This window comes from Ambystoma mexicanum, chromosome 13 (assembly GCF_040938575.1).
Source record: "Ambystoma mexicanum isolate Mex_15411 chromosome 13, UKY_AmexF1_1, whole genome shotgun sequence".
In the NCBI taxonomy this organism is placed as follows: domain Eukaryota; kingdom Metazoa; phylum Chordata; class Amphibia; order Caudata; family Ambystomatidae; genus Ambystoma; species Ambystoma mexicanum.
This window is the reverse complement of record NC_090938.1, coordinates 446,184,459-446,205,645: the sequence shown is the minus strand read 5'-3', so window position 1 is coordinate 446,205,645 and position 21,187 is coordinate 446,184,459. Positions and strand designations below refer to the sequence as shown.

The 21,187-nt window shown below is 43.3% G+C and overlaps 1 protein-coding gene across 3 annotated transcripts in view; it reads right to left on the bottom strand.

Annotated features, from left to right (window-relative positions):
- The window catches only part of ZNF281 (zinc finger protein 281), a 136,668-nt gene that overhangs the window by 60,801 nt on the left and 54,680 nt on the right, over window positions 1-21,187 (bottom strand). For all 3 annotated transcript variants that reach the window (XM_069634082.1, XM_069634080.1, XM_069634081.1), the window contains one exon: window positions 9,983-10,109. In XM_069634082.1, the coding sequence (XP_069490183.1) occupies window positions 9,983-10,109 (127 nt within the window). The remainder of the gene's footprint in view (window positions 1-9,982; window positions 10,110-21,187) is intronic.

Sequence of the window (21,187 nt, the reverse complement as noted above, 5' to 3'; positions counted from 1 at the left end):
TAGATGAAATAACAGACAGAATAAACTGTCCTAAAATAAGACTTAGCAGTAATAAATAGCTGTTTGCGTGTGTTCCCCAGTGCATGCTGTCTGGGTGAAAATTAATACAATATATAGATTACTGGGGGTCTATGAACCAGTAATGGGGCCATGAACGCATAGTTCACTGGTGTAGATAAATCAGTGATAACAGCCACAGGTGGCACTCTATTAGTGTGGTGTTCCTGAATGTAGGTCCAAGGCTCTCTATAGATCACAAGAGTATTATAAGAATAAGGAAGGTTGTGTGTATGATGGGGCTATAAATAGGGGAGGAAATTATGCTCACTACCAGGTAGTTTACCACCAGAAAATACCGCCAATAGTGTATATTATTAAATTATCCAATATAGTGTAATAAAATATGGTCAATGGAAGGAGGTAGGTAAGGCCAAACCCAATCTAGATGCAAGGATAAATTATCACCAAATTACCACTCTTGGCAGTAAGAAAATACCACCAGACCCCAAATCTACACAAAATACCCTACAGGTACCACATTGAAAGAAATACCAATTGAACAAAGAATTGATCGTCTGAGTTTACCAATTAATTATAGTCAAGATTATAGTCAATTGTTGAGTTTACGTTTGTTACCCAATATCACATTGGCATACATTTGTATAAATTGTCTCAAACTTTTGATGTAATAGTTTCACTGTATTTTGGCCATAGACAGTGTGCAGGGGGCGTGAGTTCCCACATTTTGGGAACTTTCATTAAATACAAGGGAGTGCAGTGTGTACCCAAATAGCATACTCGTTCCCCACCTTTTCTATCAGGCCTCTTTTTATATGCCCCAATTATGCATCCTTTTTATCAGCATTTATTTTGAAATGTGTATAGAACACCCAACCCGGAGACATCTAGGCGCTGTTCTGGACAGGAGAAACAAAAAAAAGAAACCAAAGGTTGCACAAGGAAACATGATTTTTTTTTTTTTTTAAAAACAGCGTTACAGATAATCACAGAACCTTACAGCCTTCATCACAAATATATATATATATATATATATATATAGATAGCTGAAGGGAGTTATTTAAGTGACTTCTGAGAGAAGAGCCATGTTTTCAGATGTTTGCGGAAGGTCTAGGAGGCTTCAGCATTTAGTTCTCACTCCCATCTCTTCTTCCAGTCCAGTCATCTCCCATGCCCACCCCAGTATATTCCTCCTTTCGCTCTTCGTTACTTGAGAAACGGGCACCTGATGTGAGCACATCTGGTCCGCCTCAACTGCATATATAGTGGGTGTGATTACGCGAGGTTATGTGCTCAGTCACACCATGGGCACACAAAGCAGACCAGGGCCATTGTGCTTGCTTCGGTGCCAGAGGAAAATAGCCCCCACTCGTTCCACTCATTCCAGAGGCCCATTCACACAGTGGATGCATGGGACCTGAGAAAGGCTAGACATACTGCAAGAGAACATTTGCATGCTGAGCAGCTGTTTTTGAAGCTGCAGGTTTCATGCCCCCCCCCCTGCGCCGGCATCTGGAAATGGCACCACAACCCCCCCCCCCCCCAAAAGGGGAGTGGGGGTGCGGATCTCACCCCGGTGTGAATACCACTGCCTAAGGAGAGAAAAAAAAAAGTAACTCATTACTTATCCGTCAAGAGATTGATCTAGATCTAAAATGTAAGGAGGTTAGGTCTATTACAGTGAGAATAACCAAGAAATGGTTACACATGATTTTAACAAATCACCAAAAACCAATAACGAACCAAAAATACCTAAAAAAAGAAAAAAAAAGTGTTTCTGGGGGTCCACCACCCTCCAAGCCCTCCTTTTATATTCATACTTTCCCCTTTACTCCCGAAACTAATATTCCCAAACATATATAGTTTTAAAAAATGTTATTTTTTGTGTTTTCGGTTCGGTAATTCCTTTAGTTATTTTTGATTCGTTAAAAATAACGACTGTATACCGAAATTAGAAACCCCTCTTCCCTAGACCACAGTGGTTTAAAAACAAAAGTCAAAACTAGCCACGTTCATGTGTCAAATTCACCCATTGCCCAACGATGGCAAGCCCCCGAAGGAGCTGCCCAATTCCTCTTTGGCTGACTCCATCGTGGAATCCTACCGAGGTCAAACTACTTCAATGCAAAGTATTTTATGAGAGAAGTGGACGTTCTGAACCTCTTAAGGCTCAACGTCACCTTCATTAAGGTAGCAATCAGGAAAACATTGGTGTCTGAACCCATGGTTACGCTGTTCTGATCAGTAGGTCTTTTCCTGGAAGACTGACTGGCACAAGAGATGCAAAGCTATGCACAGAGGCTGCATAAATCATAACATGGACTGGAGAGAGAAAACTGCTCACATACGGCACAACTATGATGAACGCATGCAAACAGATTACCCTTGAGCAGTAGGGGCTAGGAGAGTTGAACAGCCGTTATTGTGACTAGGGGTACCATGGGTAGGGGATGCGATCCAGGTTGCTTAGCAATGCACTACGAGAAGGGGATGGGTGGAGCCATTATGCCAGGGCCACTTACAAGAGAACAATGGGGAAATCGCTCATAAAATCAAAACTGCAACTGAAGACAATCCGCACCCGACTAAAAGACACAGGCCTCCAGACTACACGGATGATCACAGCATTCCAGCACCGAGTAGAGCAGTGATGAGTGGAACAAAATATATTGGTGAATCCAAGAAAGGCGAGCAACAGCGGTAAATCTAAATAAGATACAGGAGAGTCAGATTTGGCCTAGGCAAGGGAAACATGAGGGTTTGGGCCACATGTGGAAAGAAGCCAGGTTGAAGAGTCAGGCTAACATAGGAAGGCTGCTGGAAACCTGGCCCCCAAGAATGTCAAGGAGCCAAACCTTGAAGAAGCACTTGGGAGTGAAACCAACTGGGGCCTACAACTCAGCCTCTTGTAAGACTTGGAGGGCTCCAAGCACAAAATGTCTTACACACTTTGACTCACCAAGGGACTGAGAAATCCCAACAGTAGCATGAGGCCATTGCCTTGTCCTACAGTTCAGGACTGATTAAAATAACATGATACATGTAGGGTCAAGTCCAAGAAGTAGAAAAAATTAAAGTGAGCATCGACACTTAACTCTTTTGCTTGAGTGACTTGCAGAAGACTGTCTTGGGCAGACAATCCAGAGTTTTTGAACCTCTTTCTCAATTTAGAATTGACTGAAATAGCCCCACCGAGGGAAAGAAAATATCAATCAAGAGCCTAAGTTGTATGCTAAAATGAAACACATGGCAATTGTGCAGCAACCTCGAAGCAAAGTAATTTCCACAAACCAAACAGCTTAACTAGAAGTGCCATTTGTTGGTTTCCGTACAAATCAAAACCGACTTACAGGTGGGGAAGACACACTGAACTAATACTAGTAACAGTTTTGAAAGATTAGCATTCCTCCCTTTCAGTGATCTCAAAAGCATCCAGAGCTTATAAAAATACCTTGCATTAGCAAAACTGAAGGTTGATGGGTTGAAGGTATTGAATCAAAACCAATGACATTGCTCTGGCATCCCTCTATTACAATTCTTCCACTGTCATGCCATTACAGAAGGGGAAACCCATATGCGAACCAGGGCAGGCACAGACCAAAAAAAAAGGGGAGTCGAGTGTGAAATGCTAGGTTACATCCCTTCCACACAACACAATAACTCATTGGGCATAATCAATGGTTCAACTTCAGTCTCTAGTCACAACCAGTTCAGGATTCACATCTTGGCACCCATCACACGCCAGGTGTCATACTGAAAAAGCAGTTTGTAGGGAGTGCCCAGAGTAATGCCAGCTTCTGTGATCGATGCCAAGTGTGACAAGGTCATGGACATATCCCTTCCTTGGGCACGAGGCCTGGTAGGGTTTTTACCAAAGTCAATCCTTCCCCAGAGGTGGGGAGATTTGGGAGCGCATTAATCTCTGGCCCACCTTTATGTGCCACGTTTGCTACCCCAGGTACCATTTTCCATCACCCAATGCCTTACGGGTTTGAAGCTGAACAGAGTTTTTTCTTTTGTTACAGAACCTAAAGTACCAGCATGCCTTGCAAACACAGGAGACTAAAAGCAGAGAAAAAAAAATGGCCCATGCTCCACTCAAGCCCTTGCATTCAATGGGCCACTCGCTTTACAGAAACAGCAGCACTGCACAATCACCAGACCACATGAGGTCGAACAGAAAGTCAAATGCCACTAAAGAAGAGGGGCAGAGCCAAAAGAGGGTTATGAAGTATTGCTTTGTAAAGACCCATCCCTCAGGGGAAAGAGCAGACAGATTGGCCCTTAGGGTCCAATGAGACTGGGCCAATGGCTAGGGTGGAGCAGGGAGCGTATAAAAGAGCAGTAAAGTTAAGACGGGGTGACAGTTGGTCAGGTAAAGTGGCACCGAGCCATGAAGCTTATGGTAGGGTGAGAGATGGTGAGGTGTTAAGGAGAGAGTGCTAACAGATAGTGAGAGGCAGTGAATGTCTGCGAGCGAGACAGTGAGTGAATGGGTGCTGGGAAAGAGGGGGCAATTGAGAGGAGGGATAGCAAGGAGCTGAGAGGGGAATAGAGGGTAAATGAGAAAGGAGCGGAGAGGGAAAAGGGTAGAGTGGGTCCATCTGAGGAAGAGAAGAAAGGGCAGAGGGTGTCCATCAAAGAGGAGTGGAAAGGGAACAGGAGCAGAGAGGTGAGTAAGGTCAGAATAGAAAGGGGAAGGAGGAATGAAAGAAAAGATCAGGGACAGTAGAGAAAAGGGAGCAAGCAGGAAAGAGCAACATATGCAGGGTATTAGTTGTCAAAGCCTGCCATATCGTTTTTACAAGTAGAATTTCAGTACAGAATAAAGCAAAAAATGCCCACAATAAAGCAAAAATGCCCACAATGCTTATGTCCAAAGGGATGAGCCTCAATTATTTCGAGGATTCTGCACCGAACTGAGACATTTAAATATCTAAGTGGATTATGACAAGCCTAACCGAAGCACAGCCGAATGAGAAGCTCGGGGCCACTACGACTTAAACAGTTTCGGTCATTAATCATACAAAGCAAGATTTGTAGCAGCTCCTGTGCATAGAGTATAGTTACGATTTTGAGTTTACAGTGTGCCAACTTGCTTCATGGTTCCAAGCATTACAGGTTTGGGTAAAAAAAAAAAAAGCAAATCACGAAAGTGAGCGAGGGTGGCGATTTCATTATAAAGATTTGCTGGAATACAAGAGAAAGTTAGATATTTTGGGGAAGGAGAGTCGCAGGATTGGAGGCAGTTGTGAACCGTTTGCAGAAACAAAGGCAGCAGGTTCCTAGTTAGCAGTTTTACACATGGGCCCATTTCGAAGGAGTCATAAAAAGGAAATGCTAAGCGGAGATCTGAGAAGCGTTGGTTGGGTTTCTCTCCTTGGGGTTTGGTGTTCTAAATTCACATCACTAGGTATTTTAGAGATACTTCGGAGAGCCACATTTTTAGATTCTCTGAAATTCCTTAAAGCAAGTGTAAGTAATCAAGTAGTTTGGGTTTGTTTGGGTTTAACGCACACAGCTAATATGTGAGTAGGGAGGGGGGGGGGATCTACTGTTTTTACCCAGGTTACTATGTTTAATACAAAATGCTTTAAAAAACAGTCTATTTTAAGCCATTAAGGAGGTTTTCATAGCAGGAGCAGCAAAATACCATGGTATAAGCACAGATGTTATCAGCCTACATCGCTCAAGATCACTCACCTTTTAACTGGTGTCAAGGATTGATAAGTTGCAGTCCAGAACATCTGGAAAGTCAAAGGTTGCAGACTGATTCGTGCTGATCAGCTGGTGGTGGTGCATCAGGTTTATTCAGGCCAAAAGTACAGGCTGAGAGATCCAGACCCAAGAGTACTAGGGCTTTTTACTTGGATATTTTGGTGAATTTCAGGTAGGAATAATAATCTCCAATGGGCAGTCAAACTTGGTGGAATGAGGGATTCAATGTAATACTATAAAATGAAGTCTATCCAAGCTCAGTATTTGAATTTGTGTCTGAAATGACCACAACATATAGTAGACCGCCATGTCTTGTGCGGATTACCATCTGGCCAGAAGATATCTTCCCAGCCTTGGACTGGACAGAAATTGGATGAAAGCTAAAGTGAGCAGTAAGTTAATAGCATGGGAAAAGAATGAGGTAAACCTAAACAGGGGAAATATAATGAAACTCCTTCACTTGTTACCTCGTTAAGAACAATCACTCAAGAAGATATTGATATAGAGGAGTATGTAACAGAACAATATGATTGGGTAATCTTGCATTTCCACTCTCAACTGATTGAAAAACACGCTAAAATCTGCTGGCAACAAATTATTCTTCTTTGATTATGAGCCAACTATCTACTCTGAGGTTGATATTATGTAAGACGTGAATGACCACAATCGAAGGAAAATGAGATGGCGGGCACCCCTCCCAAAAACATAATGCTGAGCTATTTAAAAGAAAGTTGAGTCAAGACGATCAAACAATCCTGACAGAACACACGGGACTAAATAAGCAGAGCCACTCAATTCCTGTGTGTGATGACTACACAATTCTTCTCAATGCTGCATGGAAGAATAAGACAAGTCGCCCATTCTCAGGTCTTTTAACAATGATTAAAAACAGTACAGATTGGAAAATAATAAAGTCTTTCGAATCCCAATTTATTTGTTCAAGGAACTGTCTTACAAACTGTTGGCCACAAGAACATATCTTCTAATCATCAACATTTATTGGAACCTAGCAATGATCTCATCAGGGAAATTTATTTCCTCCAACGATGCTGATCGAGGAGTGCATCTGGGAATTCTTTCATCATTGTATGTGGAGATTTGAACTTTTCATGGTTTGACAAGAATGGTATACTGAAAGTGACAAGACCAAACAAGGCTAACCAAAGAAATGAGTGGTACATGTTGCGCACAGGAATTGGCCCTCAGACATTGTGAGATGTTAAATGGCCAGACTAAAAGGAGACATTTCTATGAGCCACACTTGGCACAGAAATGGGAGTCACAAAACGCTCGATTATATATGGGCTTCATCTAAAAGTAATGAAGATGCAACATAGCGATAAGGCCATTGTAAACTTGATCTGGGTGTAAGAAATGAGTTTACTTGGTGATCCGTATGTAATCTGAGAATTAAATCAAGGTCTAAACCATCAGAAGATCAATCAGAAAGATTGTGGACCTGACAAAGCAAAGTATTTCACTTGATGACCATGCCCTTGTTTCCCTAAACTATAGTGGATTTAGAGCTGACCATACTAACAAATATCCATTTAGCATAAAAGTGGCGGAAGAAAAGAAAAAGAAAAAAAAAATAAGAAGTGACAGTAAGGCCTTAAAATCTACTGATATTTTAGAACCAAGGCCGGCTATAAAGAAGCACCGGAAAAAATATTGCAATTGGTTAATTTCATTTCGAGTGATTCGTGATCAAGAGAGCAGAGGTCATGCTAAAATCCATCTATGCACATCATAGCAGAGACACCTGGACTATAATTAATGAAGGTTCATCATCTCAGAAAGCGAATACGATCATTCGTGTCAATGCTGACGAGTGGGTGAAGCATTACACCGTCTTCAAACTCACTACACTGCCAGATGGATGGGCAGAGAAGAAAGTAACTTTGTTACTTTGTATTAGTCGGGAAGAAACCGTGGATGCAATTTCAAAATTGAAGAACTCTGGCGCTGCCAGCCCCGATGGCCTACCCAATATCACCCTAAAAAAATGTTTCAAAAGCAAGTGCAGTGGGCAACATTCATTGAAGCAATCTTCAAGCAGATTTCTGCAGTGAGGTCAATCCCGGCAGTTGCCGGTAGTTGTCCCGATCTTCAAAAAAGGGGATCGAAGTGATCCTAACAACTACCAGCCCATTGTGCCTCTAGATGTTATAGGCAAGTTATTTGCCTCTTTTCTGCAAAAAAGATTGGCTAGATGGGCAGAGGATGCTGGTATCTTACATTCCAGGCAAACACATTTTAAAGGAGTAGGGGTTAAGCTTAATTTTATGCTGTTAAACCTGTCAAAATTTGAAACGATGAAGGGAGGGAAAAATCTGACTTGTGTCAATCTTTTGACAATGTAAACAGTCATATTGTGGAAGAAACTCGAGAGGTGGAAGTACCCACCAGATATTTTACAAGCCATCAGACCGCAGCATTCCAATACATCAATTCGAATCAGAATAAATGCTGAAGGAGTCCTGACAGAATAAATAACTGAAAAAGAAGTTAAGCAAGGGTGCCCGCTTGCTGCCCTATTATTCAAGCTGTACATGGCAGACTTACCTGCGGCATTCACAAACTGCAACTCCTTTCCACCAAGAATCAATGGACACCAGATTGTTTAGGCAATCTATGCTATGACATAGTGCTTCTAGACACCACACAGAGGTCTTCAGAGATTGCTTATCAACCTGGTAGCATACTTGTTGCTTTATGCTCTGCAAATAAATGTCAAGAAGGCAAAAATCCTTGCCTTCGGCTCGAAGCTCGGGAAGAGGTAAACACTAACTGGCACGCAGCCGGCGAACAACTTGAAATGACCGACTACTCGAAACTTGGGCATGCTCTTTAACAAATTCATTAGAGAACGACAGTGGACTCAAGACCTAAAAACAAGAATGAACAACCTGACGCTGCAAGGTATGAAACTGCACGCAGATTATGGGAAATTCACAGTTAAACCTGTCATTATGTTCTATCGCCAGAGGGTGACAGATGCAATAACGTTTGGGAGGGAGGCCGGCCGGCCTAAACATGTCGAGCCGTATGGGATGTGTTGGAAGGTCATTTTTGGCGCAAAGTCCTTCGCTTGCCAAGATGTGTGCCAATCACGGCTATTAGTTATGAACTTGGGTTACAATCAATGTTTGCAGCAGTGCTCTGGAAATCTGTTGCCATGAAGAGGAAAATATCATTGGAGCCGTCAGCAACTCCTTATCAGCTTTTCAATCCCATACTAGCAAAGCCTTATGTAGGCTTGCTAAAGGATTGAATAACCAAGATTCAAGTCCAAATGGTTCATGTAAGCATGGATATGGATACTCTTCTAAATAATCCTTATGCTGCAAAGAAAAAGCGGTCAAATGGTGATTGGATTGAAACGCAAAATAAAAGGAGCTAAATTTGCTACTGCATTAGATCTAGAATGCGAAGCCAGGGGTGCGAACATCATCCCAAAGTATTTGGAGAGGTTTCTGTCCAGGTACCATCGTGATCAACCTGTGGTTACATTTCAATATTTACCCCAACCAAAGAAATGTTGATGAAACACCAAGCGGACATTTCTAATAACCATTGTCAATTCTGCGCAAATGCCATAGAATCTTTGAAACATCTGGGCAGTGAATGTTTAACCTTGACAAAGCAAAGAAGCTTGTTTTTGGGGCAATATGCTCCAAAAAAAATTACAACATGGAGGAGCGGTGCAGGTACTCCTATCTGGAAAGAACTTCATACTAGCCTGCGCTGCAATTGACTATTTCGACAATATTCTGATGACCTAGCTGTGTTGTTCTAGAGTATGTTTTCCAAGTTGAAGCTTGCTTGGAGGCATAGTTTTGTTTCTAAATTAGTGCAATATATATGTAAAATAAAGTTTACAATAAAAAAAATATTTTTTTAAAGTTAATACCAAAGTGAGGCATGTGCTTAAAATAGAGAACCTGATTCACCACTCACAAATATGAAGACTTAAAGGAAGCCCAGAAGCACTGCAGGGAAGGCAGCCAATAACCAGTTTGTAGAAATTCATAATCCAGAAAATACTCATTTGCTGAAATTTCATACAAAATTTAGTACTTGGAAAAAAAAAAAAAACGTTAAATACACGTTTAGGTGAATCTTCATGCAAATCCACCACCAATTTAAGATGCAGGGTCAAAAGTAGGTTATATTTCTTGAACGTCTACAGAGTTACAAAAACACATAGCTGGTTTTGTTCAAGGCATTGCAAAATCAAACATACCAGTATGAATCAGCACATGTCTGCGCAGATGATAGGAACTTCGAAAAGCAGCATTGCAATGTTCACAGATGTGAGGTTTCTGACTCGGAGATAAACTTGCGCTTTCCACCTCTCCCAGTAAAGATAACTATGAAGGAAAAAAATGAACCCAGAAAGTTAGGGCTAATGGACATTTTCAAAACATTTGTATTGCTCATCTTCAGCATTTACCTACATTTGTTATTTGCTTCGCACAGCTGTGAATGGTATACTGCATAAGGTTTTCAGTTTGGAGTGATAAAAGAAATGCGCTAGTTCCTTCAAGTTGTGTAGGTATTGAGGTCAAACTGTATAGCATAGAGGGCCGGTACTACATAACGTTTCTCCAAATAAGCAGCCCACCTTTCTTTCACTCCCTGAATTGGGGCAAATTGCCCCAACCAAAAAATAAAAGGGTAGAAGACATGTGTTGGGGAGATTTTTGCCCAACCCTCTGGTGAGGACAATACAATCAACTAACCTAATGGTGGAGCAGTGTCACCCAAAGGGAAACTGACTCCATTTGTAGCAGAGCAGTCAGGATTAACATTTGGAGGGAGGTACAATTGGTACCAACAGGCTACACAAGAACACCCTACACTGGTATACTGTACAAATATACATTATAAAGTCACAAAATATTTACAATAGGAGAAAATAAGTACTCTGGTTACATAGAACACATTACGGAGCATAGTGCAAACAGTAAGTGGTCAGTAAAGGCAAGTAAACTCAATCCTTAAACTAAAATGTAGGTCCCATAAATAGAAGCTTTCAGATGCAAATTAAGAGAAAGACCCCAAGACAATATGGCCCACAGTAATGACGACAGCGTTCAGAATCTCAAGGTACCAAACAGAACTTAGAGCAGGCTTCCCATTACCTACCACATGAAGTATTATTCTGAACATGTGCCTATAACGGAGTATAGCACTTTGAGGTTGAGCACAGGCTAACAATGTACAACACAAGGGCTACCAAAGTCAGGATATATTTCAAACAGACAGTCTTTAGATCCAGGAAGACAGATTACACGTTATTGGGCAAGAATGTATGCAGTAACCCTGTGGGAGACTACACCAGCCATGTCCTTTTGACAACAGGGAACCCCAACCTTGGTATAGGTTGGTACTACACAAGTTGGTAGAGTGACTGAGCAGCCAGACTCATCTCAAGAGGGGAGCTGTAGAGGTGCAACAGAGATGGACAGTGACCGGTATTCAAATAACACATACTCAAGGTTTCTTATTAAAATAATGATTTATTAATTTATCAGTTTTAAAATGAGCCTTCTTTAGACATGGCAATATGCAACAACAAAAATACACTTAAACACTCCTTCAGTTTCAGTTAAGTAGATCCCCTTTTGGGATGGCACACACAACACCCTGAGGTGACTTCAATAGCTAGGACACTGGACATTGATTTATCACTTTAACACCTAATGCAATACTGGAGTTATGGAAAAAGGAAAAGGTTAGGGAAGGAAACAAAGGTCAACAGGTAAATACTTTACAATCCCCCCAATGAAGTAGAAGTTAACCCTTTCCCGGCTATAAAAGTAACTTGTGTATGACTTTTTGAGGGACAGATAACACAAAGTCAAAGGGTCAGAAGAGTCTGTAGGCAGCCAGGACAGCCAATGTCAATTGAGCAAAGTCTAGGGGAGCTGTGGCACTTCTGGAAGATAGCACAAAAGTCTTGCACAATGTTATATAGAGATTTGTAGTAGAGACTCACTGGGGTCAAGCACTCTTGAGGAGGCTCAGGTCGTCCTGCTTCGAGGGAGTCCTTAGGATTTTCTAGGCGCTTCAGTCCAGCTTAAAGACTATGCACTCATTTCTGTTGTTCCTGTCCCCTGGCACTCGGTTGCAGCAGCAAAGTAGTACAGCCAGCAGGGAGAGGGGTTCCAGTCAAGTTTGCCTTGGGGTCAGTTGGTCCCACCAACCCAAGGGAAGTAGCAGCCTGTTCCAGGCTTCTCTAGCCGATTCGAAACTTGGAGCTTCAGCACTGCAGCAGGGTGCAGCAAGCTTCTCTTCCAGTTTCTTCTTCGGTTCCTTCGCCCAGTGGTGAACTCTCCCTTCCTTGCAAAAGACCGCCTTTCATGCAAGTTCCCTCCACACCCCCATCCATTCGTAGTCTAGCCGTCACAAAGCAGGGTGGCTGTCCTCGCAGGTGCATTCCTTTAACCAAGGAGACTAAGCACAGAGTTTCGGAACCCTCCCTCGCTTCCTGCCCTGCCAGACACGCTGGAGCCAGAGGCAGGTTTCACCAGTGAATCTGTTCAGGAACAGGGGTTCCCCTGTATATTCCTTTCCTCACAAGGGCTGGCTTTTGCCAGCACTCCAATACCATTAGGGGATTTAAAGTAAACGTATTGGCAGCCAGCCAATCAGGGTGGACTCAAAAACCATCAAACACTCAGGACAAGTGTAATGGCAAAAAGGGCAATTTTAACGCCTGGCTGGTGGTTTCCCTGAACAATAGAAACCCCCACCTAAACAAAATGGCTCAAAATAGAACAAAAGACCAATTAGTACCCCAATGGCTACCATAAAGGCACATTGGGCTACTAATGAGGTAAAACAACTTGCACCCCTGGTGAAGCCAAAACAAAATTAGCTGCCACCAGCCTACCCCCTAAAACCAAAGTTGGGTGATATAATCACCCCAGAAAAGAAATTGGGTGCCTGGAAGGCACCCCTGGGACCTTGTGGGCAACCCAAAATCATAAAAATAGACAAAGGATCTATTGGCAGAGGGGCTTTAGCAGAAGTCCCTCAGACTACAAAATGGAGTTTAAAAAAAAAAAAAAAAGTAGGCTTCGAGAAATAAGATTTGCAAAAAATATCCCATCATTTACTTACAATAATCAGCTTTTATAAATTACAACTAGACTGGTTTTACATCACAGGATTGGTCTGCGAGTGGCATATTGTGGTACAGTCCAGGTTATCGAGCCTGTGGTCTGAAGGGGAAAGGGGTGGTGAAGCAAATAAGTTCACCAAAATTCGAAGTTGAGAAAATAATGCATAGGAGAAGGATGCATGTGTGTATGGAGCCGCCACATAGCAGGGTCACAGGGGCGCTGATGTCTAATAAAGCTTGAGATGAGCACCATCTTTTCCTTGAAGTATGTAAGCTTTTTTGCCCAATTACATTTAACTATTTCAAGACAAACTTCAGGATCCTATTGCAAGTCTGGTCTTCCCTTTAGACGACATGGTTCTACAATTAAGTCAGATGATTACAAAGATCTCACCAGATGGGTGTGCAAAACTCTCCTTAACACAGAATTATCAAACTACACCTAAACAGAAGATTTACTTACACCCTGGTTTGCCGTTCTTGACCCAAGTCCTCTGAATCCACCAGCTACCACCACCTGGGTCCTGTGGCAGTGGGTTATTCATCAAACTTACTGTTAGGGGAGCCCCTGCATCTGTGGTTATGGAGGTCTCCTACTATGTTTTTCCATTGGTTTACACATTAGGCCGTATCTCGCTTTTCTTCCTGGGGTGTCTGGTCTGAAACTAGACCTTTTTATGAAACTGGCATCTGTGCGTGTTGGGTTGCAGATGGGTTGTTTGTATGCACTGGCTTGTTGCATTTGTAATGGTGAGGCCCAATACCTGGGTTTTTTGTTGTATGTGAATATGTTATGTTGGGTGGGTGTGTGGTTGGCTAGCCCATGGGCGTGTATAGTACAAGGGATGTGTGAAGGAGGGGGGCAGGAGTGGGCGGTTTGTACATTGGTAGTTTTCCCTCGGTTGCTTATCTTCACAATTCTATCTAAATGGGACACATGGCTATTCTTCACAGTTCCATCTAAATGAAATGCATTAACAAAAATGAAGGGGTGCATCAGCCTATTAAGCCAGTCAATGGTAAAACTTGATCAAAAAGTGAGGTACAATGCAGTTTGAACAACTCCAATTCTATAAAGTGGAAACATAAGAGATGTTTTGGGGGAGGGGGCTTAAGAGGAAGGGGGATGTGACTAGCATTTTGTAAGCTGTTGAGGATTCCCACTTTCCAGATAGATGAAAGCTTGAGCTTTATCTGGAGGTAATTGGGCCTCATCCATGTGGAAACCTGTACCCAAGGTACATCTGCTTTCCTAAAGTGAGTTGAGACTTGCTTTGAAAGCTCGGGAGTCACCCCACTACCAAGTTATTTGTTGTCAGAGATAACAAAATGTCATAATCGCTGTCCTCTTGGCAAGTATGCAGAAGGTAAACTTTTGGACTGTTGCCTACCAAGTGTGTGTTGGCAACTCGACTGCATTGCTCCAGCAACTGTGTGTTGGTAGAATTATATTGCCAGAGTGGGTGGGAATGCCAAAGGCCTCCAACATTCAAAATGTGTCCTCTAGCATCCCCTGGGGTCAGTTGTAGTCTTATCTGCACCTGTATAGAAGAATTCAAACTTACCTGACATTTAGCCATAACCGAGATGCTGCCTACAGATTGCCTATAAGGAACTTGTCAAGTCTCCTGTAACGTGACTACGTACTTTACATGTCCATTTTCTATGGGTATGAGGTTTTAGGTGACCGACTGCTATGGTAAATTTCAATGCTTCCGTGGCGGCCCATGTCATGTTAAAGGTATTTGTACCGCGAACCGTCAAAGGAATTGGTCCCCAGGTGCTCTTGCGGATCTGTAAATGAGAAGGTGGAATGGGTTACTAAGGTGAAGAGGGAGTAGGATAGTGAGAGGAGTGGTGTACTGTTGGCAGCTTTAACTCAGACACCAGGTGCCGAGTTTAGGTGCGATTATTGGGTCGGTGTCAGTCCATGTGTGCTGTTGGTGTGGTGAAGTGTGTGCAGCTTGATGTGCGAGAGATGGTTGTGTGAGATTTTTGAGTGAGATAAGTATGCAGAGAGTTAGAGTTTATATTGGTTAGTGGGTTAAATGACATTTAACATGCTAACATTCACAGTTCTAAGTGTAGTACTTGCTGATCTACATAATTCCGTCAAAGTGTGGCACTCGCCAACCTTCAAACAAATTATCTAGATAAGTGTGGCATATGCTAAGTTCCATTTAGTTGTGGCACAGGCTAATGTTCATAATTCTATCTAAGTGTGGAACATGCTAACATTCTCAATTCCTTTTAAGTGTCGAGCTTGGCAATCTTCATAATTCCATCTAAGCGTGGCACATGCCATCCTTGGCAATTCCATCTGTCATTGGCTAGCCTTCGTACTTCCATTTGAGTGTAGCGCCTGCTACCATTCCAAGGCATAAATTAGTTTAACAATTGATAAGCAGAGTTTGCCAATTAAACATTTCTTGATTAGTAAAGAAACCTATTTGATTAGCAATTTTTTACTAATATGTTTAATGTCCCCAGAGGTAATTTGTACCCAGGACATAAAATAAGCAACAATACAGCATTTTTGTGGACTGCTGAAGTGAGACATTTGTGAGAGAGTCTGCAAAACGTAATGGTTAGCTGCATGAATGGATACAAATAAACATGATGAAGTCACAGCCCGACTACATTTAAAGAGGAAACCGTGCGCATAGTATACCCTGTGATAATTTTCCATTGACTAGCCTACATTGAGCTGGGATGGCAGGCACATCAAGGCTTCCTGCCCATCTTTCAGTTCCACTGTACCCACATCTTCCCATTTCTGCTTAAGTTTTACAAAGGAATGAGACTGGACGTTGAGGATAACCTGATAGAGTGACGATATAGCCTCTTAGGGATCAGCTCAGTGTTGAGGTTGGCCTCAATCGGGGACTGTGCAGGGAGATCATAACCACCCCCGGAATGGCATGACCATAGCACGTTTTAACTGTGTATATAAGGAATGATCAAATGTTGATGGCGAAAATCATTGGAGCAGTTCAAAGGACATTAAGAATTTCTAAAAGATACATCGTTCAGCAAACAAATGCGTTTGTGTCCATCTCCTAGCAAATGTCAGCTTACGAATTTTAGGGAGGTCTTTACTGCCACATGGGGGGAGCATGCAAAGTTATCACTCCTCGCCATCCCAGAACCCGGGCGGCTGCTCTGGACTTTCGCACTTTTAAGAGTGGTGCGAAACCCGTAGCCGTCTCACCCGCTAGTCCCTGGGGATCTGTCATCCAGGTAACCAGGACACTGCCATCGCTTTTGGATCCAGTTCCTGGGGGTGGACCAGTGCGGGAGGATCCCCTAGGCAAGGGGGCAGGGAGTGGGACACCAGATGGCGAGACGTGGTATCCCACGACCTGTAACACCTTTACCACATTCTAGCAAGTAGGATAGGAACTCAAACTCCCCCATCCCCCTTTCCCAACACAAAACTTCCTCACGGACAGCTCTGTACGAGAGAAAACAGACTAACACCCGAGCTGTATACCTGACATGTCCCAATTCAATGGTCAGGCAATTACTGACAATTGCACACACCCGACTTCCATTACACTCTTCACACGATAAAAGGCGGAGCACGAGAGCACACTGAGCAAGGCAAAGCACACGAGGAAGCAGCTGTTTCAAGATGGCAGTTTAATACAAGGCAAAAGATGGCAAACCCAAAGAGGATTGCAAGAAGGAAGTGCCCTGCTTGACCTTTTCAACGAAAGATCTTTACTTCCATGAACCTTTGAGAATAGGAAACGTAATACCAGGAACCAAGGCTGAAGATTCCTTCATTGTGTGTCGGAGGTATCCGGGGCTCTGCCACGTCGATAATCAAGGCAGGGAGAATAGTTTGCCGCTATGGTACGGTCCTTGGCTCCTACAACAAAGCCGCACAAGTCAGCACAAGCCGGTGAGTTGGGGAGACTGATACCAGAACAGTCTGTTGAAGCCAAGTATGCGAGTGGCAACGTTGTATAGTGAACGCTGAAGAGAACAATGTATGAAGCTTATTTGGCATGTGACGCAAACAGAATTAAACAGATAAGTGATTGAACTTTGAAGCCAAGATACAATACCCTAGACTTATCTGGCACCACGTGGGTGCTCACTCGAAAGTCTTAATTAGGCACCAACTGAAAGGTGGCAAATGTGAACAGTGAAAAAGAATTGTGAAATCGAAGTGGTTGTGCAACGGGTCAAGCAAAACCCTGATGAAGTTGGTCTGAGCCGGTGGAGGGGGATAGGCTAAAATATTTTGGTTAAAGCAAGTTTGTTTTAATGGTTATATTGGGAATTGGAATCCGTGTGAGCCCCGGCAGAGGGAGACTAATTGAACATTGTGTTAAAAGGATTGGAGCCCGTCTGAGGGGGGGAAAGAATATCATAGGAGAAATTGGATGCATAAATAATGTACATTGTTTTGATAGGATCTGTGCCCGGCTGAGGGGGATTTGAGGTAATAGTGAATCGCCTCAAATGGAGTACTTGTGAAAATTTGAAAGGGGAAAGGAACTTGTTTGTCGCATCAGGCCCTCTGAATGAACAGACTTAAAAAAGCGAAGAGACTTGGGCAAGAAAGGGCCTGATGCTAATCATTGAACTGGATCCTCGTGCTAGAGTAGCCAGGGAATTATGCTAAGCTAGAGTGTACTACCTTGTGTTGTGCTAAAAACATGGGGCAGAGAGGCCAATGGCCTGAACATCCCGAAATATTTTGTGAACACTTTTCTTAACATCGTTTCCGACACTATTTATTAAGTAGTAGGATTGGCAATAGGTTAATTAGTAAAGGCCCTTTATTTTGATAAGACACCACTAGAATCACGCTGGTGGTCATAGCTTGCTCCCATCTGTAGATTTAGGATTAGATAGCCGTTTTTCAAACCCTTTTTGAAGTTCAATAAACACCCTTGAACTGTGGTCACTTGCGTCTTACTGTTGATATCATGCCCTCCTTCGAGCGGAGGAGATTACTGCTGCACTCTCGCTCTCCATTAGCCCCTTTGAACTTGAAGTGAACAGGGAAAAGAGGGCGGAGAGGCCCCTGAGGGCAAGAGAGAAACTCAGGGTGAGCTGTGCTTTTATTGAACATGGTAATTTAAATAGCAAGCTTTGCTACACAAATGTCAGTTTATTTAGCAAATCTACAGAATTGCATAGCAAATTGCCATGTGACACTGCTTATTTTATGCCTTGCATTCACAATATCACCTAGATACGGCGCAGGCTAATGTTCTCAATTCTAAATGTGGCACATGCTAACATTCAAGTTCCATCCAAGCGTGGCACGTGCCAACATCCACATCTCTAGCTATATGCAACCAGGCCAAAGTTAGGAATTCCGTCTAAGTGTGGCACATGATAACATTCACATTTCTATCATAGTTCAATGAAGTGTGGTGTATGCTAACCTTCTCAATTCCATCGACGTGAGGCAAATGCAGACATTCACAAACCTATCTAGATGTGACGCAGGCTAGCGTCCACAATTCCCTCCAGGTGTGGCATTACTTCAGTTTTTGTCGGGTTTAGTTAGAGATCGTCATCCATGTGTTTATGTCCGTGAGGCATTTGTGTTGAGGGGGTTTTCGGTTGAGGTTATCTTGAAGGGGAGTTGGGTATAGTCTGTAGTTGGAGGCAGTCATCTGTGGATTTGAATGAGTTTCATTATGGTGGGGGGGCAATGACATGTAGATGTGGGGAAATGCTAGATCCTTGCGGTACACCGCAGGTAATAGGTTAGCTGTAAACGGCAGTAAGTAGGGTCTTTGGTTGGTTGATGAGGAAAGATTTTAGCCATTGTAGAGTGGAGACTTATGCCGCATTCCCCCAGTCTCTGGATTAGTGTGTGCTGTCAAAGGCGGTTGAAAGGTCCAATAGTAAGAAGGCCCCCATCGGGTCCCGTCTACATTTATTTTCAGGTCTTCCCATATGGAGAGAAGTGATGATTCAGTTCCTCTCAAGGGTCTGAAGCAGACTTGGGTGTGGTTGAGTGTTCTGTTGATTTCTACATGGTCGAGTAGTATTTTGTAGGTGTGGTTTGAGTAGTTCCGCCGGGTAGAGTAGGTTTGATGTCAGTCTGTAGTTGAAGGGGGTGTTCCGCAATGCAGTTTAATTTTTTAGTAGGGGCTTTTTGTATGCAGATTTGAAAGTTTTAGGTACTATTCCCCCCATGTTTAGGAACAGGGTCATCAGTAGCCAGAAGTAGGATGCAGGTGTTTTATGCTTGAGGATTAAGATGCTCTGTGCAGGCCTACAGATAAGGGTGTACTAGCCACTTCGGCAAATACTCTCAAAAAATAAAAATAGCGAGTAAAAATACTCCCAACAAAAATTTGGAAATGACACCTAGAACCTTATGCCCCTGCTTACACCCACGAGTTCCATGGCTATGGGTAGGCCAGTAGTGCAAGGAGTATTGTATATTTATATAGTGCCGATACACAGGAAAGTGTTTCAAAGCGCTCAAGGAGGGTAGGAACATGGTGGGTGGGGGCGGGGGACAATTGCTTAAAGCCCTTGAAATTCTGAGACGGTAATGGCTTGCACAGGCAGTGTAAGTGCATAAAATACACTCCGGCTCGGAGGAGCCTGAGACCCAAAGTGAAACCCACGGGGAGCCCGAGAGCCCCCAAAAGGGAAATCAGCTGTAGGCAGAAACACAGCGGCATGTAAACACAACCGCGTTGTGTTTCTGCCTGCCTTGGCTTTCTCTTTGGGTCTCGGTGTTCCCCCAGGGGAGCACCGGAGACCCAAAGTGATAGCCACAGCAGGCAGAAGCACAACGCGGTTGTGTTTGAAACGCTGCGGTTTTTCTTTCTGAGTTTCTCAGGCTCCTCCGAGCCGAAGGAGCCTAAGAAACTTGGAAAGAAAAACCACAGCTTCAGCTTTTTCAAGCATAACAACGTTGTATTTATGTTTGCGGTCGCTTCAAAAGCAACCGCAAACATAAATACGTTTTTAAAGCTGCGGTTTTATTTCTAAATTTTCCAGGCTCCTCCAGCCTGGAAAACTTAGAAAAAAAAAAAAGGCAGCTAGTGCTTATTTTTTTTTTTTTAAATAATAACTAGCACTTACCGAGATTCAGCTGCAGCTTTCCTGCTCTGGTCTCCGGTCCCCGTCCTGCGCGTACAGCACCAATGAAGGAAAAGCCACCCAGCGGTAGCTTTTGTTTACTACAGCTGGCTTTTTCTTCATTAGTGCCGCAAAAGCAAAAGCGAGCACAGGCGGGCATCCATTTCACAAAATGGATGCGCCCATGTGCTTGCTTTTGCGAATTTTGAGCTTGAATAGCTAAAAATTTTACATAGGACTTTTTTTTAAAAAAAGTGCTAGTATTTTTTTTTTAATGTTGCCCATCTATTTTTTAAATAGAATTTTTAGCCGGACTACCCCTAAGTGGTCAATGGCTTTGCAACAGAATGCTCAAGTTAAGGCGTTCAGGACTTCCCAAATGTGCTGAATCTCAGGGGGTTTTCAGCAATAAATTTGAAAATCCGAAACTTTGAAATTCACTGAAACTTTTTTTAAGGGATTGTTATACCCTTGTTTTTTCCTGCAGTGCGGACCATGGCTTTCTGTAAAGGCCAGTGTATATTTTACAACAATACTAGGACACTAGCCATGGCCTTCAGCCGTGCCCACTGTATATTTTCCCCAATTTCGGTCTGCACATACCGAGTGCGCACACGCGCTTCTTTCCACCCTTTCCCTACTGACCAGACTATGGTCCTCTAGGGCGTTCAACCCACAGCGCGTTCGAGATCATACCAATGGTTGAGAGGCACTATACAAATGCCCAATAACATAACTAACCCACTAGCCAAGGCCTTTGGCCACGGCCAATGGAAACAGCCTTCATGTGTGTCCACTGTTTATTTTACAACACTACCAGTCCACGAGACATGGCCAAAGGCTACTGATTTTTCACCCTCTACCTCACTATAACTAAGGGATACATTACTCACATCAATCGCATTTCTGACTCACTGCAATCTTATTTCTGATGCTTGTATCTGCTTAGGGTCACATGCTTTGCATAGGCCGACATCTAGTGGACGTCGCAGAGTATTGCACACGATACCAGGTGAGCTGCAGGGTACCCCCCCCCACCTCATCTTGCCATCTTGTGGCTTATAGGGATGCCCCCATGCGGCCCGGACCCCCTCGTGTTGCTCCGCTTCCCTGTCTCCCCTGCTTCCCCTTCCCCCCTCCCTCCCTCCCTCTGCCCGCCTCCCAGACCTCCCTCCACCCGTGATTGGCCAGTCGGGCCTACTCCGTTTGGGTTTGCAGCTTCACCGTGGGATAACACCATTACCTGCA